We start from the raw sequence: 26,727 nt of genomic DNA on the forward strand, positions 1-26,727 counted from the left end.
TGGAGACGTGGCTCGAGGCCGCCATCTTGGCAAGAGGCGAAGCGCCCGGTGCTCCTGTCAGGGGGGCAGTAGGTCCGGAGCGGCCGGTGCTCCCCTTCCCCCGACCCCAGCCCTAGCTGCAGTGGCGCCGGAGCTCGGGTGCGACCCACCACCGCCGTCGCCATGGTAAGACCCGGGCCGGGCCCAACTCCCGGGTCCCGGCCTTGCTCGACCGCTCTCCCTGCTGCCGGCCTGTGCTGGGGCCAGAGGAGCCCCGCCCCGAGGGCCCGGAGCTGGGCGCTTCCCCCGGGCTCTGGGAGCAGGGTGGCCTTCCGCACCCTGTGCTCGACCTCCCGGGAGATCCGAGGGACCTGACTCCAGTCCCTCTGTGGTCGCGCCCACACCCCTCCCCCGCAACCAGCTGGGCACCCTCCTCTGCCGGGACCCGGGCCCGAAAACGGGCCCAGGGTTGTTGCTCTGCAAGAACCTCTTAGTGATGTCCCTTGGACCCCACGCTGTGGACGTGGGCGCTAGTGCCCAGCAGGTTCCGTGGGCACCTAGGCGCAGCAAGCTGGGCCTCTCGAGGGTTCTCTTCCTTTTGTAAAAAGCTCACCTCTCATCCCCGGTGTTCCGTAGGCCGTTGAAGTTTGAAATCTAAACCCATTAGCGTTCAGGACTTTTTCTTTAGTTTGTTTGAAAAGGACAAATAGAGGAAAGTTCGAAAGGAGGCATAGAACAGGAAGGAATAACTTCTGACACTAATTTGTCCCTAATTTGTAGGACCCAAGTGTCCCAGAAACCTGCCTCCTACTTCTGTAGATCTTAGGTGGGTCCATTTGTCAGTGTGATTGAGTGTACACTGTGTATAAGAGCATTGGGAAAATGTGAGCCGAGTTATCGATATCACAGGCTTTCTGCCTTCAGGGAGCTTGTCGTTCTGGTGAAGTGAAATGTGAATGTGGCATATTGTAATCAGATATCTCACAGGAGGGAGGAGGAGTTTATACTCTGGGACCTGTCACTTGCCTTTAGTTGCATTATCTTTGTGTTCTCATCTACTGTTAAAATTAACGTGGGTGCGAGATGGGACACAACAGTGCTCACTCCACTGCCTCTTTCTTTCTCACGTCGATTTGTGGATATTTATGAAGTAGGAGAAGTTTTTTGGTTCCAAACAAGCTAGTAATTTTTTTAAGTGCACTTTATGCCCTTCAGTCTTTTGAAGGACAGTCTTTTTTTTTAATTCTATTTTTGTCAATAGATTATTAATTTGATTTAAAGCATCTTCCTACACACTTCAGAGATGACAGTATAATTTGGTGCCAATCATTAAGTTCTGTTCACGACCTTTTTAGATGAGAACTTGGTTGGTGGGGGGGGAATTCATGCTTGGGCTTTAAACCACTGAAAGGTTTTCTTCAGCTTCAGGCATATAAATTGCATCAGGTAGGTTTACCTCATAAAACTTTTATGTTGGATGTAAAATTTCCCAAAACTCCTTTCTTCGTTTCCACTAGGAGGCTTAGTATTTGGGTAGTGATTTTTAAACTACTTCCTTTATACATCCTGGATGTACCTATAGTGCATTTCAGAGTATATTGTAATATTAAAAGCAAAATTAAAGTCTTGTATTATATAAACGAAATATAGATTAATCTTTACAAAAACCTTGTTTGTTGAAAAGTTCTTGGAACCTCATACTATTTTTTTTCCTAGTATGATTTTTAATTCATAGATAACCAGAGGGATGGTAGAGCCCTAGATGTTGAGTGGTAAATATAAAAATATAAATTTTCCATGTTATTTGGACATGTGTGCATATACATACAGTTGTGTCATGTTTAAATATGTATGTGTTTCTGAATTACTTGGGACTTGGCATGATCCAGATACCTACAGATTTGTGTACTCTGGATAACAACTTATCTCAGTACATTCTGTAAGACATTATTAAGTATTTTTCTGTGTAATGTTTTCGGGTTCTATTCCTTTACAAAGAGATCCCTGGACAAAGAAAGGTCCAAATAGGGTAACATTTTGTAAGATTTCTTGGATCTAAAAGTTGTATCCAAACTTCTGAAAGTTGATTTTTCTTCAACATTTTATTATAAAATTTTCAAACATGTAGGAAAGTTGAAAGAGCTTTACAGTGAACACCCCATGTAACCACCAGCTAGATTCTGTAATTAACATTTCACTATTCTTGCTTTATCACGCATCTAATGATCCATTCATCCCTGTAGCCATCTTTTTTTTTAAAATGCGCTTTAGGGTAAGTTGTAGATATCAGTATGTAAATGTTGATTTTTGAAAAATAAATTTCCCTTAGCTTTAGTTACTGAAGTTGGTGCAAAATGTCCTACACTACAGAGTCCTTCTAGAGAAATAAATGAACAAATGGAAAAACAAATGGAAAAACAAATGGCCTATGATGACTTTGTTATAAAATGAAGTACAAAAAAAGCATCTTTTGATTTGATCTTTTTTTCCAGCTTTCTGCAAATTAATGAGAACGTGTTCTTATTTTCTTAACACTTGTCAGATATCATTATAGTCAGTTCTTTTTCTTAGTAAACTTATATTTGAATGAACTTGATATTAAGTCTCATGGTAGCCCTAATCTGTAAAATCTTTACTTATCTACAGAGTGCTCTTCTCTTCTTATTTACTAAGTATAGGCAATGAGTAAATTTACTGTAGTGATCACATTAAATATAAATGATCACAATATGTTCAGTTTCCAAGAGTCATTAGTTATTAGAAAGCTAGATTTGGGTTTGTATGGCTGGTCTACACATGATGGGGGCGGGGGGGAGACTGAAATCCTACACAGTAATAACAGTTCCCAGTTAGGGAGTTATTATTGTTTTGGTTTTTCTTTTTTCTTTTTCTTTTTCATATACAATACAGCAGCTGCACAGCTATTGTATTCTTTATGTATTTTTTTGATTGTTGTTTGAGAGGAGAGTGAAGAATGAAAATGATTTTCTTGAGTTTCTTTTGATTTACCATCTTATTTATTCTCCAAACAGAAGGTACACTGCAGAAACTGAGAACAATGTCCTTTTATTTATTTATTTAAAAAAATTTTTTTTTTTTTTTGCGGTATGCGGGCCTCTCACTGTTGTGGCCTCTCCCGTTGCGGAGCACAGGCTCTGGACGCTCAGGCTCAGTGGCCATGGCTCACGGGCCTAGCCGCTCCGCGGCATGTGGGATCTTCCCGGACCGGGGCACGAACCCGTGTCCCCTGCATCGGCAGGCGGACTCTCAACCACTGCGCCACCAGGGAAGCCCTGTCCTTTTATTTTTATACTCTACAGGTTTTTGTTTTAGAACAGAAACTTGTGATGAGCTTAAAACTCTCACTGAGTAACTTCAGGTTTTGGTTTTGTATGTACTCTGTATTTTATTGTAATCTTCCCCCGATTTGATTTTATCTGTAATCACTTCATGCATACAAGAAAGATGAAATGGTCCTCTATGACAGTTGTAGAAGCTGGCCTTAATATGATCATGAATTATATATATATCATCATTACAGTGAATTACGAGGAACAAAGTGACTGGCTAATTCTGGAAGTGAGGAATACTGAAGCATTTAGAGGTTCAAGGAAGTCCTTGACTTTTTTTCTTTAGGGAATTATGCGTATTTATGCTGAATTACTACCTGTTATGCTTGGACCTCTATCACTAGTGAGGATGAAGGGATGATATGGCAGCTATCTGACACACATATACTATACACACACATGATTTGTTTTGGTTAGGCAGTTTGCCTTCTGGCAGCTTAATATTAATGTAAAGTATGGTTCCAAAGTATTGATAGTGGGACTTCCTTGGTGGTCCAGTGGTAAGAATCCGCCTTCCAATGCAGGGGACGTGGGTTTGATCCCTGGTCAGGGAGCTAAGATCCCACATGCCACGGGGCAACTAAGCCCATGTGCCACAACTACTGACCTCATGCGCCTCAACTAGAGAGTCTGCGTGCCACAAATTACAGAGCCCATGAGCCGTGGAACCCATGGGCCACAAGTACAGAGCCCAGGCACACTGGAGCCCGTGCCACAACTAGAGAGAGAAAACCCACATGCCACAACTAGAGAGAAGCCCGCGCACCAATAAAAAACCCAAAAAACCCAAAGTATTGATAGTTACCACTGGAGCAGTGGGTGTGAAATGGAGGTATTGCACATTTTCTGTTGCTGTAAAGTTTTCAGATGCTTACACTTATAGAATCTTAAAGGTGCAAAGGCACTTTCACATAAACTAACCTCTATTTTCACATAAACTAACCTCTTTTTTAATTTATTTTTGAAATTAATTTATTAATTTATCTTTGGCTGCCTTGGGTCTTCGTTGCAGCACGCAGGCTTTCTCTAGTTGTGGTAGGCAGGGGCTACTCTTCATTGCAGTGCACGGGCTTCTCATTGCGGTGGCTTCTCTTGTTCTGGAGCACAGGCTTTCGGGCACGCAGGCTCAGTAGTTGTGTCTTGCGGGCTGTAGAGCACAGGCTCAGTAGTTGTGGCGCACAGGCTTAGTTGCTCCATGGCATGTGGGATCTTCCCGGACCAGGGCTTGAACCTCTGTCCCCTGCATTGGCAGGCAGATTCTTAACCGCTGCACCACCAGGGAAGTCCCTAACCTCTATTTTAGGGATATTTCAAGAAACAATTAAGTGACATCCAAGGTAACATAATTAGTGGCAGAGGCAGAACAGAAACCTAATTCTCCAGGTTTCTTTACTCAAGGAACTTTCTGATCCATGTAGTTAAAGCTGGGTAGCAGAGTGTTGTTATTTAATACAAAAACAAATGACAATATATTCAAAGCATTTTAAGTATTAGAGAAAAGTTGTCTGACAAAGTGTAACCTAATGGGAAATTTTATTTTGTTTTTTTAAACAGTCCTGAAGAGAGCATCTGCATAACTTCTGGACCCTCAGTTTTTGTATCTATAAAGCGATCAAGGGCTCTTGAAAGTTTGTTTTAGGTCTAAATGCTCTTTTCCAAAAATGTAAAAAACAAGTATAATAACTGCATAGAGAATCATACTTATTCACTCTTCCCCAAAGAAAATCAGATCAAATTACAGTAGGAAAAATTAACCTACCTTTTAGTATATACTATTTTTTAATAATTGGTAAACACTTATGTGAAGGGAAGCTTAATTATTTAAAGGCATTTAAGATGAATGTTAATTTAGGGTAGGTTAAATTTATCTTGTTTCGAGCTAACCATACCTTCCAGCCATGTTAATAACTGTGTTATTAACATGGATAACAGTGAATAGAAACCTTTGTCAGCTTTGTGGATCCTGCGATTGTGGTGTCTTGAGGTTTAGAGTTATGCTTAGTGTTGGGCACTTTGGTCCTACTTTGGGAGCCTTATTCTGCTTATATCTGTATAGTGGAATGTCTCAAAGAGAGTCCCAGAGTTCTGCTTGGTACCTACTATTTTACCCTACTGTTTCTTCATCTTTACATACTCAAATTCCCTGATTCATCAAAGCATAATTTAAATGCTCTTTCTTCCATCAAGTCATCAGTGATCTTGTGAGCTAGAAGTAATTTCTTCCTCTGAATTCCTATAGTGCATTACTTAACATATTCTGCCTAGTATTACAGTTATTTATGTTTGTGTCTTTTTTTTTGTTTGTTTGTTTGTTTTTTTTTTGCGGTACGCGGGCCTCTCACCGCTGTGGCCTCTCCCGTCGCGGAGCACAGGCTCCGGACGCGCAGGCTCAGCGGCCATGGCTCACAGGCGCAGCCGCTCCGCGGCATGTGGGATCCTCCCGGACCGGGGCACGAACCCGCGTCCCCTGCATTGGCAGGCGGACTCTCAACCACTGCGCCACCAGGGAAGCCCTATGTTTGTGTCTTATCCCTATTAGCCTGCTGCTGCCTTTTTTTTTGAGTTATAATCGACATATAGCATATTACTTTCACGTGTACAACAATATCAGTAATTTGATATTTGTATGTATTGTGAAATGATCACTAAAATAAGTCCAGTTAACATTCATCACTATACATAATTACAAAAAAATTTAGTTTTTGGGGGATGCGAACTTTTGAGATCTTACTAGATTTCTTAAGAGAAGAATGCCAGTCTTACTGATTTCCTCATAGTATTCCCAGAGGGCATCTAGTGTGTGTAGTAGGTGTCCAATAAATAATTATTTAGTTAATTCTTATAGTAATACTGCTAAAATGGAGATTGCCACTGCCTAACATTAGCCTTTGACCATGCCCAATCAATAAAGCAAAGTGGGTGAATTGCCCCTCTACATTGCATACATCTTTCTGGTTCCAGGTTGCCTTTAATTTCCCTTTCATGTTGCCTTGATGTTAATTTTTACCTAAACTCTGTATGGTATGGAGGTGTTTTAAATTCCAGCTGCCTAAGAACTACCCTGAAACATACAAACATTGTTTCTAACAGGCTTATTATTATTATTAGATATGTTAGACATGGGCTTTGTATTAAATCAGCATATTTATATAGGTCTGAAGGTTTGGTCTGAGCAGTCCTTTCTCTGAGTAGACTTTTTTTTTATTTTTGCGGTACGCAGGCCTCTCACTGTTGTGGCCTCTCCCGTTGCGGAGCACAGACTCCGGGCGCGCAGCCTCAGCAGCCATGGCTCACGGGCCCAGCCGCTCCGCGGCACGTGGGACCCTCCCGGACTGGGGCACGAACCCGCATCCCCTGCATCGGCAGGTGGACTCTCAACCACTGCGCCACCAGGGAAGCCCCCTCTGAGTAGACTTTTGACTTCAAATGTTTAAATTGTGCTGTGCTTAGTATCTTTACTGTGGCTTATTCTGTTCCTTCAAAACCTCATAAAATTCTAAGGTGGGGTACCATACTTCTTAGGACTGTGGTTCTCGGCCTTTTTTTTTTTTTTAGTGAGCGCTCTATAAGTATTAAATTTATGATGTGCTCCTATTTATTAGTAATATTTCTCACTGCATAAAGTGATTCTCCATGGGTCATTTGAGAATTACTACTCTAAAGGATCTATGAATTCTCTGACATTATATGTAAAATTTTGTGGGGAGTCCATTTGCATTATTTGAGTATTAAAATACTGCCAAACCCATAAAAGTAAAAGTCCATTGCCTTGAAGTGACAAATTTTTTAATGACATGCATTTCTTGGCAAGTTTATTATTAATAATGGTGCTGTTTTACATTGTGTGTGTCTTTTACGTTTACATATTTTGTGGCATAAGTTGTATAGCTTTGGCTTACATTTTTATTACACTCATTTGATCCTCATAATAGCTTGTGAGGTAGTCAGATGATGCTCCATATTCTCAGGGAGGAAACTGAGGCTAAGAGAGGTTGAAACGTAACTTAAGTCAGACAGATAGTAAATAGAAGAACAAAAAGTAGGATCCAAATTGTCTCACTTCCAGTCATTTAATTTTCCTGGTATATTAACTTAGTTCTTCACAAATTTAGAACACTATTTCTAATTCACATAGTCTAATTCACATAGAAGGAGAAACCAATGTGAGGTGATCCCAAATATAAGGGAATTCCTCATTTACCTGATGAGAATATTAAGAAGAAAAGCTTTTCAGAATATAAAACTTTTAGGACTATAGCACAAATAGTTAAATATGTTCTTAAAGTATTTAATAATTTACTTATACATATTGTTAAAGTTACATAAATAAGATTTTTAATTGAGAAATAATTCCTTTTTTCTGTTCTTATATTCATGAAACAGTTTATCTAAATTCTTCACAAGCATCATCATCACTAGGTCTTCTTTTTGAATTACCAGTTTTTTAGAACTTTTATACGTTGAGTTTTTTGATATTTGACACTTTTTGAATTCATATATTATATTGATACTTTTGGAAATTTTAACCCATTGGTATAACATTATGACAGTTGATTTTAAAAGAAATATTTTTGGGGAATTCCCTGGTGGTCCAGTGGTTAGGACTCCATGCTTTCATTGTCGAGGGCCTGGGTTCAATCCCTGGTTGATGAACTAAGATCCCGCAAACCTTACTTTATTTGGATGTACATGTCATACAAAGCTTTAGTGAACCAATACAGAGACATACTTGCTTATCATTCATAAGCTAAAGCAGCAACTACCTTTTTCTTTCTTTTTTTGCAGTGGTTGAAGCATGGTTTGGTTGAAACATGAACATCATATGATAAAAATTAATGTGAAATCAAATTTCTTGAGTATATTTGGTTTTAGTCTTCAAAGAAGTCTCTAAGTCTCTTGCCTGGTGATAATTTTAGGTCAATTTCTTCTTTTTCGAGATTAAGGTATTATCATTATGTGTGTACCAAAAATTACAGGAGTCCTTGCCCTTATTTGAAGAAATCTTTCTTTATCTCACACTATTAATTTAAAGACATGGATGGGGGACAGTGTGGGGCATATATTCTATATATAATATCTTTATATGGTAACAGATGGTAACTAGATTATCATGGTGATCATTTTGAAATGTATAGAAATATCAAATAACTATGTTGTATACCAGAACTAACATTGTGTTGTAGGTCAGTCATACTTTAAAAATAAACAAACAAACAAACAAACAGAAAAGAGATCAGATTTGTGGTTACCAGAGGCGGGGGTGGGGGGAGGGAGAACTGGATGAAGGTAGTCAAAAAGTGCTAACTTCCAGTCATAAGATAAATAAGTACTAGGCATGCATTGAACAGTATGATAAATATAGCTAATACTGCTGTATCTTATATATGAAAGTTGTTAAGAGAGTAACGTCACAAGTTCTCATCAGAAGGAAAAAAAATTTTTTTTCTATTTCTTTTTGGCTGCACCGTGCGGCTTGCGGGATCTTAGTTCCCTGACCAGCGATCGAACCCAGGCCCTTGGCAGTGAAAGTATGGAGTCCTCTAACCACTGGACCGCCAGAGAGCTCCCTTTTTTCTATTTCTTTAATGTTGTATCTATATGAGATGATGGATGTTCACCAAACTTATGTGGTAATAATTTCATGATGTATGTAAGTCAAATCATTATGCTATACATGTTAAACTTTTACAGGGCTGTATGTCAATTACATTTCAATAAAACCAGAAGAAAAAAATGAAATTAAAGACATGGAATCACTGGGACTTCCCTGGCAGTCCAGTGGTTAAGACTTTGCCTTCCAATGCAGAAGGCGTGGGTTCAGTCCCTGGTTGGGGAACTAAGATCCCATATGCCGTGGGGTGTGGCCAAAAACTTAAAAAAAAAAAGACATGGAATCACCATGATGTACACTTAAAATATCTCACATTTTTATATGTTAATTTTACCTCAGTAAAGCTGAAATAAATAAAATTCTGTGGCCAACAACAACAAAATAGTAAAGTTAAAGACATGAGGTGGGAGATTTCCTTTGAAAAGAATGGGTCATAACCTTGTTGCATTTTTATTCTTTTATTGGGATCCTTTACTCCCCTCAGTATATCTTCTTGCCTCATGCCTGGGTGGTAGCAGAAACCTCCCAAGCAGCTGGTGATGGTGAAAGATACATTTCTTAAGTACAAAACTGTTCATTTTTTTTAAAAAAAAAACCAAACTATTTATTTAAAAAATTATAAATATTTTGGGGAAAGTGACTGTTTTGGGACTTTTAAGCTAGCTTGTTTGCCACTCTTGAAGTAACCAACTAATTTTATACTCTATACCTCTCTGTATGTCTGAAGTGTTTTATCTTTTTAAAAGGATATAACTTACAAAACAAGATTCTTCCTTAGAGTATTTATTTATGATGTAGAACTACTTTCTATTTTTAAACTTTTTAATTCTATACAACGTAACTTTATGCTGGAATAATTAAGGTAAGTTTCAATATAGAGTTGATAGACTCAGGGACATAAAATTGTATAACTCCCTTAAATGAGCTTCTTTCTAAACTTGCAGTTGTTATTTGGGAAATAGAGCAGTTGATAGCATTATTCTTGAGATTTCACATGAGAAAATTTGCCTGATGTTCATTGGAAGCAATTCAATCAGTAAAAATACAAATCTGTTTGGTAGAGGGAAATTATTTGTGCAGGATATAGATCAAACACTTTTTCGATATAAATTGTTTTTACCTAGCTGCTTGGAAATAAGTGTGATGGTAATTACCTCCCAAATACCCTAATGACCTATCCTTGATGAATAAGGACATTGTGTTCTCCTATAATTATTATAAAACTGTTTTGCTGTTTTGAAACTATGAGAATATTTATTCAAATTGACTAACTTGTTTTTTCTTCAAGCTGCTCACCTGTAGAGGACAGGTTTCTGTAAAGCTGAGAAGCCTGACCAGTAGGATGTTGATATTTCAGAGGTTGTATCCCAGGATTGAGGCTTCCAAAATGTGTAAATAGTCTTTTTGTTCCTTGTCCTTGTGAACTTTTGGGTTCCTGTACTGAAGAGACTATTAACACTGCACTTAATATTCTTACTACTCTGCTAATGGCATTTGGTCTTCTCTTCTTTGATGCTTTATTCATTTTGTTTAATGAAATGCCAGACTCTGAAAAAAAGACTGTTAGTCTTGATCATTGCCCAGTGTCAAAACCTGTATGAAACATTGAGTCATTTAGTTTTTCATTTTACAGATTGTTTGCATGTCTGGAGGTAAGATAGTGTGGGATGGGAAGGTTAATCAAAGAGCAGAAGATAAATTTAGACTCACTAGATTGGTTCCATATTCTAGGTAAAAATGAAATGAAAGGTCAGGGGCATTGTATAAATCTTCAGTCTGCCTGATCAGACCTCTCTTTTGGCTGTGGAGATCTCTATTCTCCCTAGAAAAAGTTTAAGCTCTTCTTTATGGGTCTGCCAAAGCAGAGAGCAACCCAGTTTTGAGTCACAGGGGATCCATTCATAATGTATTTGTAGACCTAGAAAAAATTATTTCTTTACTAAGTTTTTCTCTAGGTATGTTATTGAAAAACAGGAGTAATAGCTTCATTTTCCTCTACTTTAGCTTTGTTTTATGAATGACATACTATAATTAAAAGAGCAATGAAGTAGAGTTTGAAAGTCAGCATTCTAATAGTAGTCACATCACTAAATAACTGAGTGTACCATTCTACAGAAGATGTGAGGATGCTGAGAAAACACATGTAAAGAAATAATTAATTAGTACTTATTTATATGTTCCCGGCAGGTGCTGTTGGCAGCAGCAGTCTGCACAAAAGCAGGAAAGGCTATTGTTTCTCGACAGTTTGTAGAGATGACCCGAACTCGGATTGAGGGCTTGTTAGCAGCTTTTCCAAAGCTCATGAACACTGGAAAACAACACACATTTGTTGAAACAGAGAGTGTCAGATATGTTTACCAGCCTATGGAGAAACTATACATGGTACTGATCACTACCAAAAACAGCAACATCTTAGAAGATCTGGAGACCCTAAGGCTCTTCTCAAGAGTGGTAAGAGTCCTGTAATATTGGGTTACAGTTTTTGTTTTTAAATTTTTTGTGTAAAACTGTTTTTCCCCCAAAGCAGCTGATGCTTATCAGTTTGCATGTTCTATGCCCCCAGCCCTCATCCCAGCATCTTATTGCTACAGCTCCTATTCATTCAGCAGACACTTACTGGGTATCCTAGACTGTAAGTATTACAAAGGAGAATATGAGAACTGCCCTTTTGTTTACCATTTCTCTAGCAGTTACTCTAACCTGCCTTTGTGGTTCTGACACTTGTTTGGCCATATTTTTAGATAATATTCTTCAGGTAAGATTTGTTGATGTAGCCACACACATAAAAGACTTTATGCCACAGACTTGCTTAAAATACAGAGTAGCAGAAGGAGCTAATAAAGGGATTTAGGCTTATTGAAATTTGTGTATTTTAAAGGATGATAACTGGAAAACAAAACTGCTGATAAATTCTAAATCTTTCTTTTCCATTGCTCTCCATGATTAGATTCCTGAATATTGCCGAGCCTTAGAAGAGAATGAAATATCTGAGCACTGTTTTGATTTGATTTTTGCATTTGATGAAATTGTTGCCCTGGGATACCGAGAGAATGTTAACCTGGCACAGATCAGAACCTTCACAGAAATGGATTCTCATGAGGAGAAGGTGTTCAGAGCAGTCAGAGAGGTAAATAGGGTCTTCTCTGGGACAGCTGGTTTGTATATCTTTCTTTTAGGCTTCATTATCTGATTTTCCCTTTTTTATTTGCTAGTCTAGTCTGTACTCAAAGCTACATCCAAGTATGTATCTTCTTGTAGACTCAAGAACGTGAAGCCAAGGCTGAGATGCGGCGTAAAGCAAAAGAATTACAGCAGGCCCGAAGAGATGCAGAGAGACAGGGCAAAAAAGCACCAGGATTTGGGGGATTTGGAAGCTCCACAGTGTCTGGAGGTAGCACAGCTGCTATGATCACAGAGACCATCATTGAAACTGATAAACCAAAAGTGGCACCTGCACCAGCCAGGTATAATCCAGTGTATCACCCAGAATGCAATCCTAGAATGGCAGATGAAGGCTGTATGTGTGTATCTCAGAGTGATATCTGATTTTTAGGCAAACTGTAAATAACAAGTGACTTGATGAAGTAAGATATAATATTAAATTTGGCTGCATAATATGGGGATAAAGAAGAAATCTGAATGTGGTGTTTTTTCCTTTTGTGTAAAAGAGAGTTCTTTTACAAATTATAACATGATCTCAATTTCCTATGAGAGTTGCCTTATTTTGGGAGAAGAGGGGATATTTAACTGTTTAAGGAACATGTATTTTTAATCTATTGTTCATGAATGGATTTAAGGGAGAATCTGAACTACCTGAAATTATGTGAAAAAGTTCGTTTGTACACAGGTATATTTATCTGGATAGAAGGTACAAAGTTTTCATCAGATCACACATGCTTATGAAAGTATATACCTGTGGTCTTTGGGTACTTGAAGCTTATATGGGTTTTTTTGTTTTGTTCTGGCCGTGCCCCTGTGGCATACATGATCTTAGTCCCCAACCAGGGATGAACCTGTGGCCCCTGCAGTGGAAGCACAGAGTCCTAACTACTGGACCACCAGGGAATTCCTGAAGCTTATATGCTAATTGTGACCCAGCTGTCAGTTCGAGCAGGGAATAGTCTAGTCCACTAAACACTAGGAAGCTTGTGTTTTTTCCTTGAGGTATTCACATTCCTCTTAAAGAACAGCTTCAAGGAAAGCTTCAGTGATAGAGAATTATTAATTAGTTTTTCACTTTTTAAATCATGTGTGTATTTTTGTGTGTATGTGTGTGTTCTTCCACTTAGGCCTTCAGGCCCTAGCAAGGCTTTGAAACTGGGAGCCAAAGGAAAGGAAGTAGATAACTTTGTTGACAAATTGAAATCTGAAGGTGAAACTATCATGTCCTCCAGTATGGGCAAGCGTACCTCTGAAGCAACCAAAGTGCATGCTCCACCCATTAATATGGAGAGGTAAGTAGTAACTCTTTCAGTAAGAACAGACCACATAGTGTTAAAAAAAAATTATCTCAATGCACTGTAAATTCTTTTTGTGTCTTAATTTTTCCAGATTTAAAACACTTCCTACTGTATAGCACAGAGAACTATAGTCAATATCCTGTGATAAACCATAATGGAAAAGAATATGAAAAAGAATATATATATGTATAACTGAGTCACTTTGCTGTACAGCAGTTAAGCACAACATTGTAAATCAGCTATACTTAAATAAAATTTTTTTTAAGAAAGTACATTCTAGGTATTAACATGAGGTCTTCCCCCCTCCCCCCTTTAAACATGATTGGGGGCTCTCAGCCACCTGTTTTCTATTAAGTTTAGAACTTACCTTTCTATCAACTCTGTGGTGGCTAAATTAAACAAAAATAACTTTTCTTTGTGCCTAGTGTGTACTTTGTCTCTTAAAATGGAGCGGAATTAGAGGGCTAGAGTTATGATTAGCACTATACTATATTTTTGCATGTCTTTTTCTAATTAATTTTTTTTAATTTTAATTTTTTTTAAAGTGGTTACTTTTTTTTTTAATTAATTAATTTATTTTTGCTGTGTTGCATCTTCGTTTCTGTGCGCGGGCTTTCTCTAGTTGTGGCAAGCGGGGGCCACTCTTCATTGCAGTGCGCGGGCCTCTGACTATCGCGGCCTCTCTTGTTGCGGAGCACAGGCTCCAGACGCGCAGGCTCAGCAGTTGTGGCTCACGGGCTCAGTTGCTCCACGGCATGTGGGATCCTCTCAGACCAGGGCTCGAACCCGTGTCCCCTGCATTAACAGGCAGATTCTCAACCACTGCGCCACCAGGGAAGCCCTTAATTTTAATTAGTTTATTTTTGGTTGCATTGGGTCTTCATTGCTGCGCGTGGGCTTCTTCTAATTGCGTCGAGCGGGGGCTACTCTTCGTTTGTGTGCACGGGCTTCTCATTGCGGAGGCTTCTCTTGTTGTGGAGCGTGAGCTCTAGGCGCCTGGGCTTCAGTATTTGTGGCACACGGGCTCAGTAGTTGTGGCTTGCAGACTCTAGATCGCAGGCTCAGTAGTTGTGGCACATGGGCTTAGTTGCTCCGTGGCATGTGGGATCTTCCCGGACTAGGGCTTGAACCCGTGTCCCCTGCATTGGCAGGCGGATTCTCAACCACTGCGCCACCAGGGAAGTCCTTCTAATTAAGTTTTAAGGAGGACAAAATTTATAAATATCTTTAGTAGCAAATAATGTATTATCTTTTGCCTTTTAAGTATTTGAACCCAGTATAGAACATTTTGATTTGTCTCTTATCTTAGGACTGTGGTACTGTTTGGTAACATTTTTAAGTGGTAGTTATCAAGTTCACATATTCATGACTCAGATTTCTTGTTTTGAAGCCCAGACCTTCTACTGTTACTGATGGTTTTGAGGTCAAGTGAAAGATGAGTCTGGGAGGATACCTCTATCAGGTGTGCATAAAAGAGGAGTATGTTGTGTGTCTTATTCTGTATGAAATGAACAGGGTTACGTCGGGATAAGTCTCTTAAATCACTAAAGCTCCTGTGCTATTCCTAGTAGTTGCTTTGAGGGAGACAGAGGCTTGACACTATTTTAATAAGATGTTGGAGACTGTCATGTACTAGAGAGGAGTTGAGACTCTTTTCTGAATGATGAAATACTTCTTGAGCATGGAGCAAACGCTTGTGAAGGTAAATGAGACCCTGCATTGTCTTAAGATACATTCCTCTGTGGTCTTGAGTCTCATGCCTTTGTTTCTGGGAAGTCTTAGAGGTTAGAACAGAACAAAGTAGGATGCCAGAATAGTCTTTTTAAGCCTCTGCAGTTCACCCAGCTAAAAATAGTTTTAGTAAGGAATATGGGTAGATTGTACTTAATAATTGCCCGTAGCAGTAGCACCTTTTATTTTACTTATTTTGAAAACTAGATTATACATTCATATAGTTCAAAATTCAAAAGGTTCAAAGGGTATTGAACTAAAACTTCTTCCTCCCCCCAAGCCACGCAGGTTTCTCTTTTTGGAGGCAACTAGTATTAACTAGTTTTTTGGGTTTTTTTAATTTTTAAAAAATTTTTTAAAATTTAAAATTTTTTGGCCACGCCTCATGGCATGCAGGATCTCAGCTCCCCAACCAGGGATTGAACTCGTACACCTGCGGTGGAAGTGCGGAGTCTTAACCACTTGGATGCCAGGGAAATCTCAGTATTAACTAGTTTTTGTGTGAATCTTCCAAGAGGGATAGTCTATGTATAGATGAATAAAAACATGGTACAATTTCTGTATTTCTCCTTTTTATACATTAGTGGTGGCATACTAGACACATTTCCAATTGCTTTTTTCACTTATTTCGAAGACAAGAATTTCCTTATTTGAAGCTATAGAGAAATGCAGTACCTTACCCTAGACTGGATCTTGTACTACTATAAGGGGCATTATTAGGTCAACTGACAAAATTGGCATATGAATGGTAGATTAAAGTATTGTGTCAATGTAAATTTACGACGTTGATAACAGTACTGTGGTTATGTGAAAGAATATCCTGTTCTTACAAAATACACTCTGAAAATGTTTAGGGTTAAAGGGCCATGATGTATATATGTTCTGCCTGTAAATGGTTCAAGGAAAAAAGTAAAATATATTTATATAGAGAGAGTGTGCAAATGATAAAACAAATGGGATAAAATGTTAACAATAGATAAAAAGGGTATAAATGTATTTCTGTTATAATTTTAGAAATTTTTTTCAAATAAAAAGCTTTTTCAATTGTTCCTCTTTTTTTTCCTAATTGCCCAGTATTCATTTTTGTGGATATACTTTTATGTATTTAAGTAGTCCCCCTATTGACGGACATTTGTCTCTAAACTTTTGCTATTACAAACAATTCTTCAGTGAATAACTTACTACATTGTTTTGCACAGGTGAGAATTTATCTGTAGGATGAGGATTTGCTGAACCAAAGGGTGTAATGCTTTTATTTTATTTTATTTTATTTTTTAGGGATAAAGGTTGTTTTTCTTTTTTTAATTGAAGTATAGTTGATTTATAATGTTATGCTAATTTCTGCTGTACAGCAAAGTGACTCAGTTATGCATAATATATATAATATATACACATTCTTTTTAATTTTTGTTTATTTTAAATTTTATTTGTTTATTTTTGGCTGCATTGGGTCTTCATTGCTGCGCGTGGGCTTTCTCTAGCTGTGGCGAGCAGGGGCTACGCTTCGTTGTGGTGTGCGGGCTTCTCATTGCAGTGGCTTCTCTTGTTGCAGAGCACGGCTCTAGGCATGCAGGCTTCAGTAGTTGTGGCATGCAGGCTCAGTAGTTGTGGCTCGCAGGCTCTAGAGTGCAGGCTCAGTAGTTGTGGTGCACGGGCTTAGTTGCTCTGCGGCATGCGGGATCTTCCCGGACCAGGGCTCGAACACGTATCCCCTGCGTTGGCAGGTGGATTCTTAACCACTGCGCCACCAGGGAAGTCCCCACATTATTTTTTAATATTCTTTTCCATTATGGTTTATCCCAGGAGATTGGATATAGTTTCTTGTGCTATACAGTAGGACCTTGTTGTTTATCCATTCTAAATGTGATAGTTTATATAATGCTTTAAATTTTGATACATATGGCTGCAGCACCTTTAAATAAGTTGCTTATGGCTAATCACCATTAAACCCCGGAGAAAGAGAGTTCTGGTTTTTACCTGTCTGAGCAGATTTATCATTCTTTCTCTACAGTGTGCACATGAAGATTGAGGAAAAGATCACACTAACCTGTGGACGAGATGGAGGATTACAGAATATGGAGTTGCATGGCATGATCATGCTTAGGATCTCAGATGATAAATTTGGCCGAATTCGTCTTCATGTGGAAAATGAAGACAAGAAAGGGGTGCAGCTACAGGTGTGTAGAGGCTTTTGATAAGGGAGTATTAAGGCTTTTGTCTACCTAACACAGTCATTCTCAACTGGAGTTCCCTGTATGAACCATAGAACACAGAAGATTATTTAACTTATATAACTAGTGCCATTCTAGATGCATAGGAAAGAAGTTAATTTAAATACAGAAGATTATTTAACTTATATAACTAGTGCCATTCTAGATGCATAGGAGAGAAGTTAATTTATTACCTACAGTGGAAGCCTTGAATTGATAAATGCCTTCCCAAGCCAGTTGGGAATGACTGACAGCAACTGTATTCGTATGGCCTTTTAATACTGGAATTGAGTGAAAGGTCATTTTGAAATCTAATAAATGACTTCATACTCACAAAGGTACAAAGAGATGCATATTTGTTACTATTATGCAAAGAGTAAATTCATTTAGGATATTGCTTGAAATATAATTTAAAAAACAGTTTTAAAACTTAATAGGGTGGTATTTTATTTTATTTTTAAATTTATTTATTTATTTTATTTTATTTTTGGCTGCATTGAATCTTTGTTGCTGCACACAGGCTTTCTCTAGTTGCAGTGAGTGGGGCTATTCTTCGTTGTGGTGCACGGGGTTCTCATTGAGGTGGCTTCTCTTGTTGCAGAGCACAGGCTCTAGGTGCCTGAACTTCAGTAGTTGTGGCATGCGGGCTCAGTAGTTGTGGCTCACGGGCTCTAGGGCGTAGGCTCAGTAGTTGTGGCGCACAGGCTTAGTTGCTCCACGGCATGTGGGATCTTCCTGGACCGGGGCTCAAACCCGTGTCCCCTGCATTGGCAGGCGGATTCTTTTTTTTCTTCTTGCGGTACGCGGGCGTCTCACTGTTGTGGCCTCTCCCATTGCGGAGCACAGGCTCCGGATGCGCAGGCTCAGCGGCCATGGCTCACGGGCCCAGCTGCTCCACGGCCTGTGGGATCTTCCCGGACCGGGGCTCGAACCTGTGTTCCCTGCATTGGCAGGCGGATTCCTATCTTCTGAGCCACCAGGGAGGTCCCGGCAGGCAGATTCTTAACCACTGCGCCACCAGGGAAGCCCGGGAGGTATTTTATTAAAGCAGGTTATGACACTAAGCTTACTCATTCTGCTGCTATATAAACTGCCAGTGCTTGTTTTGTTAGCTGAAGGGCAGTATCTAATGGTATATTTGAAAAGTACGTAAAATCTTAAAATGAATATGTATGTTCCATCTACCTGGCTGTGTAAGAGACTTTCTTTATATTATTACAGTTCTTGTTAACAGTTTATTTAGATGGTTGATCCTACATCTCTTGTCATGAGAACAAAGCCTTTTCAGCAAAGAAAGTGGTTTTGTCTACGTTTTATTCCACTCATAACCAGCACACAGTTGTCTTTTGGAAGTAGTGCTTATATTATTTGACAGTAGCTTTGCTGGCTCATAAAGTCTATGTAGTGTGCTATCCACAAGTTACTTCTTTTTCCTTTTTTCTCCTAATGTGACTTCTTTTAAAAAGATCAGTCCATCTTAGTTGGCCTGAGTTTGAACAACTTTTAGGCAAAATTGCAGCTAAACTTTCCACAGAGCTTTTCCCTCTTCTGTCTCTAGTATAAGGCCAGGACTGCTATGTGACCCAGCCAGCTGATCAACGTCTGACCCTAGTCTTCTATTTGGCAAGCTTGGCCTCACCATCAGGCTGCTCCCTATGAAGTATTTTTGTAAAGGACTTGGTTAATGGTCTTTTAACTTTTTCAGTTACAAAGTTACTAACTTGTTACTTACAAACAAAACGGCTTAGAGTTGAAATTACTTTATTACTATTTTTTAAATGTCTTAAATCTTTAAAAGTCTTTGAAGAAGGGAAATCTTTCTTCAAAATAAAAAACAATTGGAACTTTTTAGGCACCCTGTTTTAGATGTTTAGATTATGGGCCATGTAAGACCAAAAGAAATTTATTTCCTGTCTTATAATGTCTGAACCTCAGAAGTTTTCTTTCCCTTCTCATTTCAGACCCATCCAAATGTGGATAAAAAACTTTTCACTGCAGAATCTCTAATTGGCTTGAAGAATCCAGAGAAGTCATTTCCAGTCAGTAGTGACGTTGGGGTGCTGAAGTGGAGACTACAAACCACAGAGGAGTCTTTTATTCCACTGACAAGTAAGTGCCTCTGGCCAGTCCTACTAAGCTAGACTGCACTGAGAACTAGAAATAGCCTTGGCTTGTACCTTCTTCATTGCCACAATTCTTTTTCACAAAATGACCTTTCAGAATGGACTCAGTGCTATATTTAGTGTATTTTGGTAATAAGTAGCTTAAATTTTAAACACTTTTAATTTTGAAACCATTATTTTTAGTAGTTTACACTAGGATGTTTAAGGCCTGCAGTTGTCAGTTTTGATTTGCCATCTTAACTTTCCTCCATTCTTTTTCTAATGTTCTAATATACCTGCTTTGCTTTTCTCTTCAGTTAATTGCTGGCCCTCAGAAAGTGGAAATGGTTGTGATGTCAACATAGAATATGAGCTACAAGAAGATAATTTAGAACTGAATGATGTGGTTATCACCATCCCACTCCCGTAAGTACCCCACATAATCATTTTTTCTATAGCGAGCTTATAGAACTAGTCTTTTGGAACTCCTTTTGGAGGCAGCACTTAGCTGGCTATCCATTCTAAGATATTTGTTTCTCATAAAGGTCAATTGTGAAAGAAACCAGGTACAAAAGGCTGCATACTTACTATATGATGCCACTTATAAGACATTCTGAAAAGGTATTACTCTTGGAACAGAAATCAAGCATTTGATTGCAGAGGAGCACAAAGGAACTTTTGGAGATGATGGAAATGTTCTATGACTTGATAGTAATGGTGCTTACAGGCTACATTTGTCAATGCATTGAGCTGTACACTTTTAAAGGAGTGGATATTACTGATTTTAAAGCCAAACAAGCAAAGCTGGTTATAGTTCTAGGGCTGTGTTTTCAGATATTGGTCTTCAGATTGTTCATGTAGTAATGAAGGTTTCCAGAAGGAGGAGCCAATTCTCAGTCAGACTTTCTCTGCTTTGTTTTGCAACTCTTAAAGGAATTGAGTCTGACAGACTGAAGTTTTCTTTTTCACTTTCTTCTCTAAATTTTCAGCTAAAGATGAGATTATGTTTTCAAGGGTACTATTCTTGCTGAAACAAGATATCTACATTAGTTTCAGTAAATTTTCTAACAGCTTTATTGAGGTATAGTTGACGTGATAAACTACACGTATTTAAATTATAAAGTTTGATAAGTTTTGGCATGTATGCACCATCATCACAATTAAGATAACAAAAATATGCATCCCCCCCAGAAGTTTACTTTCTGTAAGTTTTTGATGTGTGCTTAAATGGCCTACTTTCTAGGATCATCTGGAAATACTCTCTACTTTATCTCCTCACTAGCATTTCTAGTGACTGAACTATTATTGCTTCACCATTGAATCCCTGCTTCTCTGCTCTGCCTTTCAGCACCCCCATGATTAAGTACAGGGCTTAATTATGAATACCCAGTAAGTGAATTCTTAGTGTGTCTATACTATTAAATTGCTTGGTTATTATTACAGAGAAAATGGTTCTAATTTAATCTGTAGTTGTGTTCAAATTAATTTTAATTTAATTTGAATTAAAATTAAATCTAATTTATTTGTAGTTTGATTCAGGCCTTTACATGGCCAGGTCTGGTTTTAGTCATTCTTATTTCCATTTTTTAAAATATGCTTTATTACCAGTATCCCCTTTAATGGGCTAATCATCTTATTCTTCACAGCTTGGTTATTATTTCAGAACAATAGATGGCTGCCTTGAACCATTGTGAGACTTGGGCGTTGGTGACAGGTGTGGGTTTTATTTTGTCAAGATTTATTTTACTAGACTATTTTTAGGATGCCACAAGTTTTAGTCCTCTCCATCTACTCTATAATTGTGGTTATGGTGGTTTCCTGTGTCTTAGTTCAACTTTGCAATAGTCTCCAGAAGAGACCCTTAGACAGCATTTTACCCTATTGTCTAGAACTGATCAAATTAGAGGATCTCAGAATCAGAATTGGAACAAGGGCAAAGGGAAGAAACATACATACAACTGGGACCATAAAATTGATAGGGAAGAGTTAATTGTGTTATATCACCCTTAAAGTTTTCTTTGTCTCCCTTATTTACCCTGCCTTTAATGCAAACATTGGATGTCACTGGTGAATTAAAAGATGGTAAATTTAGAGTGTGTAGGAGTAGCTGGCACTGCCTGTCAGCCGTGTGCGGGGATGCACAGTGCGTCCTGACTAGCCCTGGTTCTCTTGCAGACTAAGGACAACTGTGTAATATCTCTCTTTCCCATCACGTTCACATTTTGCCCAGGGGTAATTGTGCTTTCACTTATCAAATAAAAGTTCAGTTACTGGATTACAAATCAAATAAACCCACTGGCATCAACTACAATAAGTTTTAAAACCTTCTAAAATCTTTTTTTTTTTTTTTTTTGTGGTACGTGGGCCTCTCACTGTTGTGGCCTCTCCCGTTGCGGAGCACAGGCTCCGGACGCGCAGGCTCAGCGGCCATGGCTCACGGGCCCAGCCGCTCCGCGGCATGTGGGATCTTCCCGGACTGGAGCACGAACCCATGTCCCCTGCATCGGCAGGTGGACTCTCAACCACTGCGCCACCAGGGAAGCCCCTAAAATCTTTTAAAAACATCCTCTCAAAGGTCCAAATTCATCTCCATTCTAAATAACCACATAATGGTGTTTAAGTTCTCCCCCACTGTTACTATCAACCTGTTTTTCCCCTCATTGGCATCTATGAAGAGAGCTACACTATGTTAAACTTCCATCATGACAAGGCAGCAAACCATTAGTGCAGTATTTTTGGAAATACATCCCACTTTACACATTTGTCAGTCTCAGTCCCCTGCCAGCTCCAGATCTAGTCCATAAGTTGGAGCAGCCCAGGACTATGTTTGCCCATTACTTATGGTTGCATATATCTGTACCTACAAAAGGAATTAATGAGACCCTTGGCCAAGGTTAAGGGTCCTTGAAGTTATCAGGGAGTCTAATTTTTTCTAGGACTATATAAAAGTGGGCAGAATTTGAGGAGCACAATCAAATTTGGGGCTGGTTTTCCTTGGCATAGTTCTTCTAGCTCTGGACAGCTAACTTGACACGGATGTTTCTTGTGACAGATCTGGTGTCGGCGCACCGGTGATTGGTGAGATTGATGGCGAATATCGACATGACAGTCGACGAAATACCTTGGAGTGGTGCCTGCCAGTGATTGATGCCAAAAATAAGAGTGGCAGCCTTGAGTTCAGCATTGCTGGGCAGCCCAATGATTTCTTCCCTGTTCAAGTCTCCTTCATCTCCAAAAAAAATTACTGTAACATACAGGTACCCCTGTTTAATAGAGAACTTATATGGGGAAAGTGGTAGGACGGATACCTGATAGGCAACATGACTTCATGGTCAGAGCAGAAATCAGAAAAGCTGATGTCCCCCGTGGATTCCTTTGCTGCCTCATTGTGTAATCTTGGTCAGTTCTTCACCTGCTTTGTCTCAGTTTTCCTCTCTAGATCAAAGTAAAGAAATTGAATATGACTACATATAAAAGTACTTATGGGTTGTGCAAGACTCATATCTCTTAGTTGCCTGCTTTTTTTAATAATCTCATGTATCTTAAAATCCATTTGCCAAAACACTCAACACGTGACTTAGTAATGCCTTCTATATTGTCACTTGGTTTGATCCCAAGGAATGAAAGAAAGTTTATTTGGAAGACGAAATTATTGCCAAAAAAGGTGATTCTAATACAAATAGATACCGTTTTTGTGTTCTTTTATGTCACAGCTTCGCTTCATTAATACGGATAATCGTAAGCCAATTCTGTTGTAAACCTTGTCCTTAAGGTAGGCAGGCAAAGCAGGGGAAATCTGTGAACTGTTTATTTATTTATTTATTTATTCATTCATTCATGCATTCATTCATTCATTCCGTGCCATGCACCTTGTGGGATCTTAGTTTCCTGACCAGGGATTGAACCCAGGCCCATGGCAGTGAAAGCACTGAGTGCTAACTACTGGACTGCCAGGGATTTCCCTGTGAACTGTCCTTCAGATCATTATTTTTAACTCTTTGTTCTTCCAGCGTTCAAGTTGCATTATAAGCACCGAGTTTATATTGTTATCTTCCCCTCGGACTTGTTGATTTGCTTGTCATTCTGGTTATCTTCCCAGATGTTCTCTGTCTCTCCTGAAAGTGCTTGGGAAGTTATAGTTTCATCTGTTGGATGATTCCAAAGAGCAGTTCTCCCTCCCTCCCTCCCTCCCTCTCTCCCCCTCTCCCCCTCTCCCCCTCTCCCCCTCTCCCCCTCTCCCCCTCTCCCCCTCTCCCCCTCTCCCCCTCTCCCTCTCTCCCTCTCTCCCTCTCTCCCTCCCTCCCTCCCTCCCCCCATCTCAGTTATTGGCTTAACCCCATCAGTATTGGGAGCACATTGTTGAACCCAAGACATTTTCCTGTTACTGACCATTTGAAGAACAGGACAGTATAATTGCTCTGTCAGAACCTCACTAGAAAATATGAATCAGTGGTTTAAGTTTTGTGTTGGTGCCATTACACGCACCATTGTTACAGGTAGTTCATTAAATTGGACATCTATTATTATTAATAAAGAGAAATCTCAGGACTTCCCTGGTGGTGCACTGGTTAGGACTCCGAACTCCCAACGCAGGGGGCCTGGGTTTGATCCCTGGTCGGGGAGCTATATCCCACACGCATGTCGCAACTAAGAGTTCGCATGCCACAACTAGGAGCCCGCCTGCCACAACTAAATACCCAGTGCAACCAAATAAATACATACTAAAAAAAAAAAGTAGGTTTAAATAAAAAATAAATAAAAAGAAATCTCATGAGAAGGACCCAGCCATACCTAGAAAATGAATATGATAGAACAACTTAGTGAGACTGAGAGCAAATTAAATAATGTTGAATTGTTAGAATGTTGCATTTTGGATCAAAATGTTAATCGATCATCCTGATAGAATGTCTATGACTTTCATAGGTTTTATAGGGCAGGGCCTGGGCAGTGGCCACTCATTCTGGACCTTTTACTTAATATTAATACCACTCTACATGTCATCCCAACAGTTGTCTTTTCTATCTAGAGAGCAGATTAATCATGTTGGTGGGGAAGAGTGATGCTTTGAGCTGCAATTGTGAATTGAACTTTTTTAGTATTTCTGAGTTACTTTTAATACTGCTTTAGGGGATTTGATCTGTTCTGTACTGAGAATTTAGCCAGCACCTTAAAGACCCGCTGTCCTTCTGCTTTACCTTACTCTCTGCTTGTTTTCCTAGGTTACCAAAGTGACCCAGGTAGATGGAAACAGCCCTGTAAGGTTTTCCACAGAGACCACTTTCCTAGTGGATAAGTATGAAATTCTGTAATACCAAGAAGAGGGAACCGAAAAGGAAAATTCTCAAATTAATAAAGAAGAAGCCAACAGTGGCTGAAGAATTTTTTCCAAACCTGCAAGCCATTGGAGACCCTTTTTTTCAAATACAGTGCACGATTCTCTGAGCGCAAGGACCCTCAACTCACCCTCAGTGTTTCAGTGTCACAGAGACATTCTCTGGCAAGGAAATGACACAAACATAAAGGGAAAGGCTGCTGATTTCTTTGGCAGATTTTACTGGCCAGCAGGAAAGCAAGCTCTCCAGAGAATGCCCCCGGTTAAACACTTTGTCCCCCATCAGCTAAGTTGTTTTTTATTTTAATGCCTAAATATATTTCATACTTTGTTTTTAAAAAGTTTTCTCTGCAGAAGGTTTTAATCTTTCATACTCCTTTCCTTTACCTTCAGTTTTTTTTCTTTCTATATATCCAATCCAGCACTGAGATCATCTGCATATAGGCACTGTATTTGGCACTCCGGGAACAGGTTGATCTAATCCATTCTTGATTTCTGGACTATGCAGGTGAACTGCTTGAGGGGTAGGGGGTCTAGAAGTTAAAAGATAAGGATGTCTTATCCTTTTCCTATATCTATTCATCCCTCCATTCCTTTGCCAGGCTGTTTTCCTTGCAGTCTTGTTGCTCTGGTTTAGAACACTAGTGTGAATCCCACTTGTGTCAATATTAAAGACAGCTGAGAAGCAGCTTTCAAATGGTATAGCCCCCACTTCAAGGTGTCTGGGAGGAGAATGGTCATGTCCAGTTAGGGATTTCACACCCACAGGTAATCATGTCTGCTGCTGGTGCTACCCAGCCTTCCATTCTCCATATTTTGGGTACTTCAGCTAAAACATGATAGCTAATGGTCTTTGTAATCCATTCACATTCCTGAGATTCACCACCTCCCTCTTTCTGAATGTTCTCTGTGTCATCAGTTTTTTCCTTTCTATCAGACATGAGGTTATGATTTTGGAGGCTGTAGGTTCAGTGAGTCTTTGTGCCAATCCCATTGGTCCTGAACTATCAAGGAGCCTCCCTTTTCACCACCAAGTTTTTAGCATTTCAAGATTCAGCTGATTATATTGCTGTGTAGGCATTGATATATTCCATTCTAGCCTGCCCAGCATTTTTTCAGCAGCCTTTCTGTTCCTGTGTCTGAAATCCTTCCTTTTTCTCCCCTAAGCCTTTTCTGTTTAGTGTCATCATGTAATGGTTGTTTCTCAGCCCTTGTTTCTCAGCCCCATCTCATCCATTACTTCTTCAATGGAGAAGACTACATCAGCCAGCCCAGCGTTGGCTTTTAACCCAGTATTGCACTGGGAGTTGGTGGAGTTGCTGCCAGGCTGCAGCCACAGACAGGGGGAAGAGACAGATGACAGTAGATGACTTCCTGCACTTTCAGCTGGTTGGAGAGTACGACTCCCACTCTGAACAACATCTGACCTTCCCTGCAAAGAGTGTACTGTAATTGAAGCAGAGCAGTCACACACGAATGGCCATGGATGGAATTGTTTGCCAAAGAAATTTCTGGCCTTTCCCTTTCCCTTAACTGCATCAGGGAAGAATCCTTATCTCTAGCTTGGTTTCCACATAAGGTTTTTTTGAGGAAGGGGACTGGAACAAAAAAATCTGTCATGTAGTTAAGTAGACAAGAAATCTTATTAATTCAGTTTTGTTTGAGAGTTGCTTGTCCATATGATTTTTTTAAAGTGAAGTTTAGTTTCACAAAAACTTTTTTTTCTAAAATTACTTTTGGGGTAATATTTAAAATGAGAGAAGTTTTGTAACCCTGTAAAATACATAGGGAATATAACATTCCATTGTACACAAAGAAGGCAAATTCTTTAATCAAATAAAAAGTATTATAAAATGAATGGTTTTTAGACTGTTGACTCTCATACTTTGGTGTCTTCTCTGGTGTCTTCAGAATGCTGTAACAGGATCTAAGATTAAAAATTAATGATATGT

The 26,727-nt window shown here is 39.3% G+C and overlaps 1 protein-coding gene across 1 annotated transcript; it reads left to right on the forward strand.

Moving 5' to 3' along the window:
• On the forward strand, positions 1 to 26,633 carry ARCN1 (archain 1). Its single transcript, XM_067751207.1, has 10 exons — positions 1 to 165; positions 11,128 to 11,391; positions 11,888 to 12,067; positions 12,199 to 12,404; positions 13,230 to 13,394; positions 17,143 to 17,308; positions 19,303 to 19,450; positions 19,761 to 19,869; positions 22,496 to 22,700; positions 24,663 to 26,633. The coding sequence occupies exons 1-10, from the start codon at positions 163 to 165 to the stop codon at positions 24,750 to 24,752; spliced, it is 1,536 nt and encodes a 511-aa protein (XP_067607308.1). The 5' UTR covers positions 1 to 162; the 3' UTR covers positions 24,753 to 26,633.
• The last annotated feature ends 94 nt before the right edge of the window (positions 26,634 to 26,727 follow it).

The sequence above is a fragment of the Pseudorca crassidens genome, chromosome 9 (genome assembly GCF_039906515.1).
Source record: "Pseudorca crassidens isolate mPseCra1 chromosome 9, mPseCra1.hap1, whole genome shotgun sequence".
NCBI classification, from domain to species: Eukaryota; Metazoa; Chordata; class Mammalia; order Artiodactyla; family Delphinidae; genus Pseudorca; species Pseudorca crassidens.

Bases quoted from the DNA above. Each gene is read 5' to 3' on its own strand.
- ARCN1 (XM_067751207.1), top strand. The intron at 12,068-12,198 runs GTAAATAGGGTC...ATCTTCTTGTAG, and splicing joins TGTTCAGAGCAGTCAGAGAG to ACTCAAGAACGTGAAGCCAA. The intron at 22,701-24,662 runs GTACCCCTGTTT...TTGTTTTCCTAG, and splicing joins AAAATTACTGTAACATACAG to GTTACCAAAGTGACCCAGGT.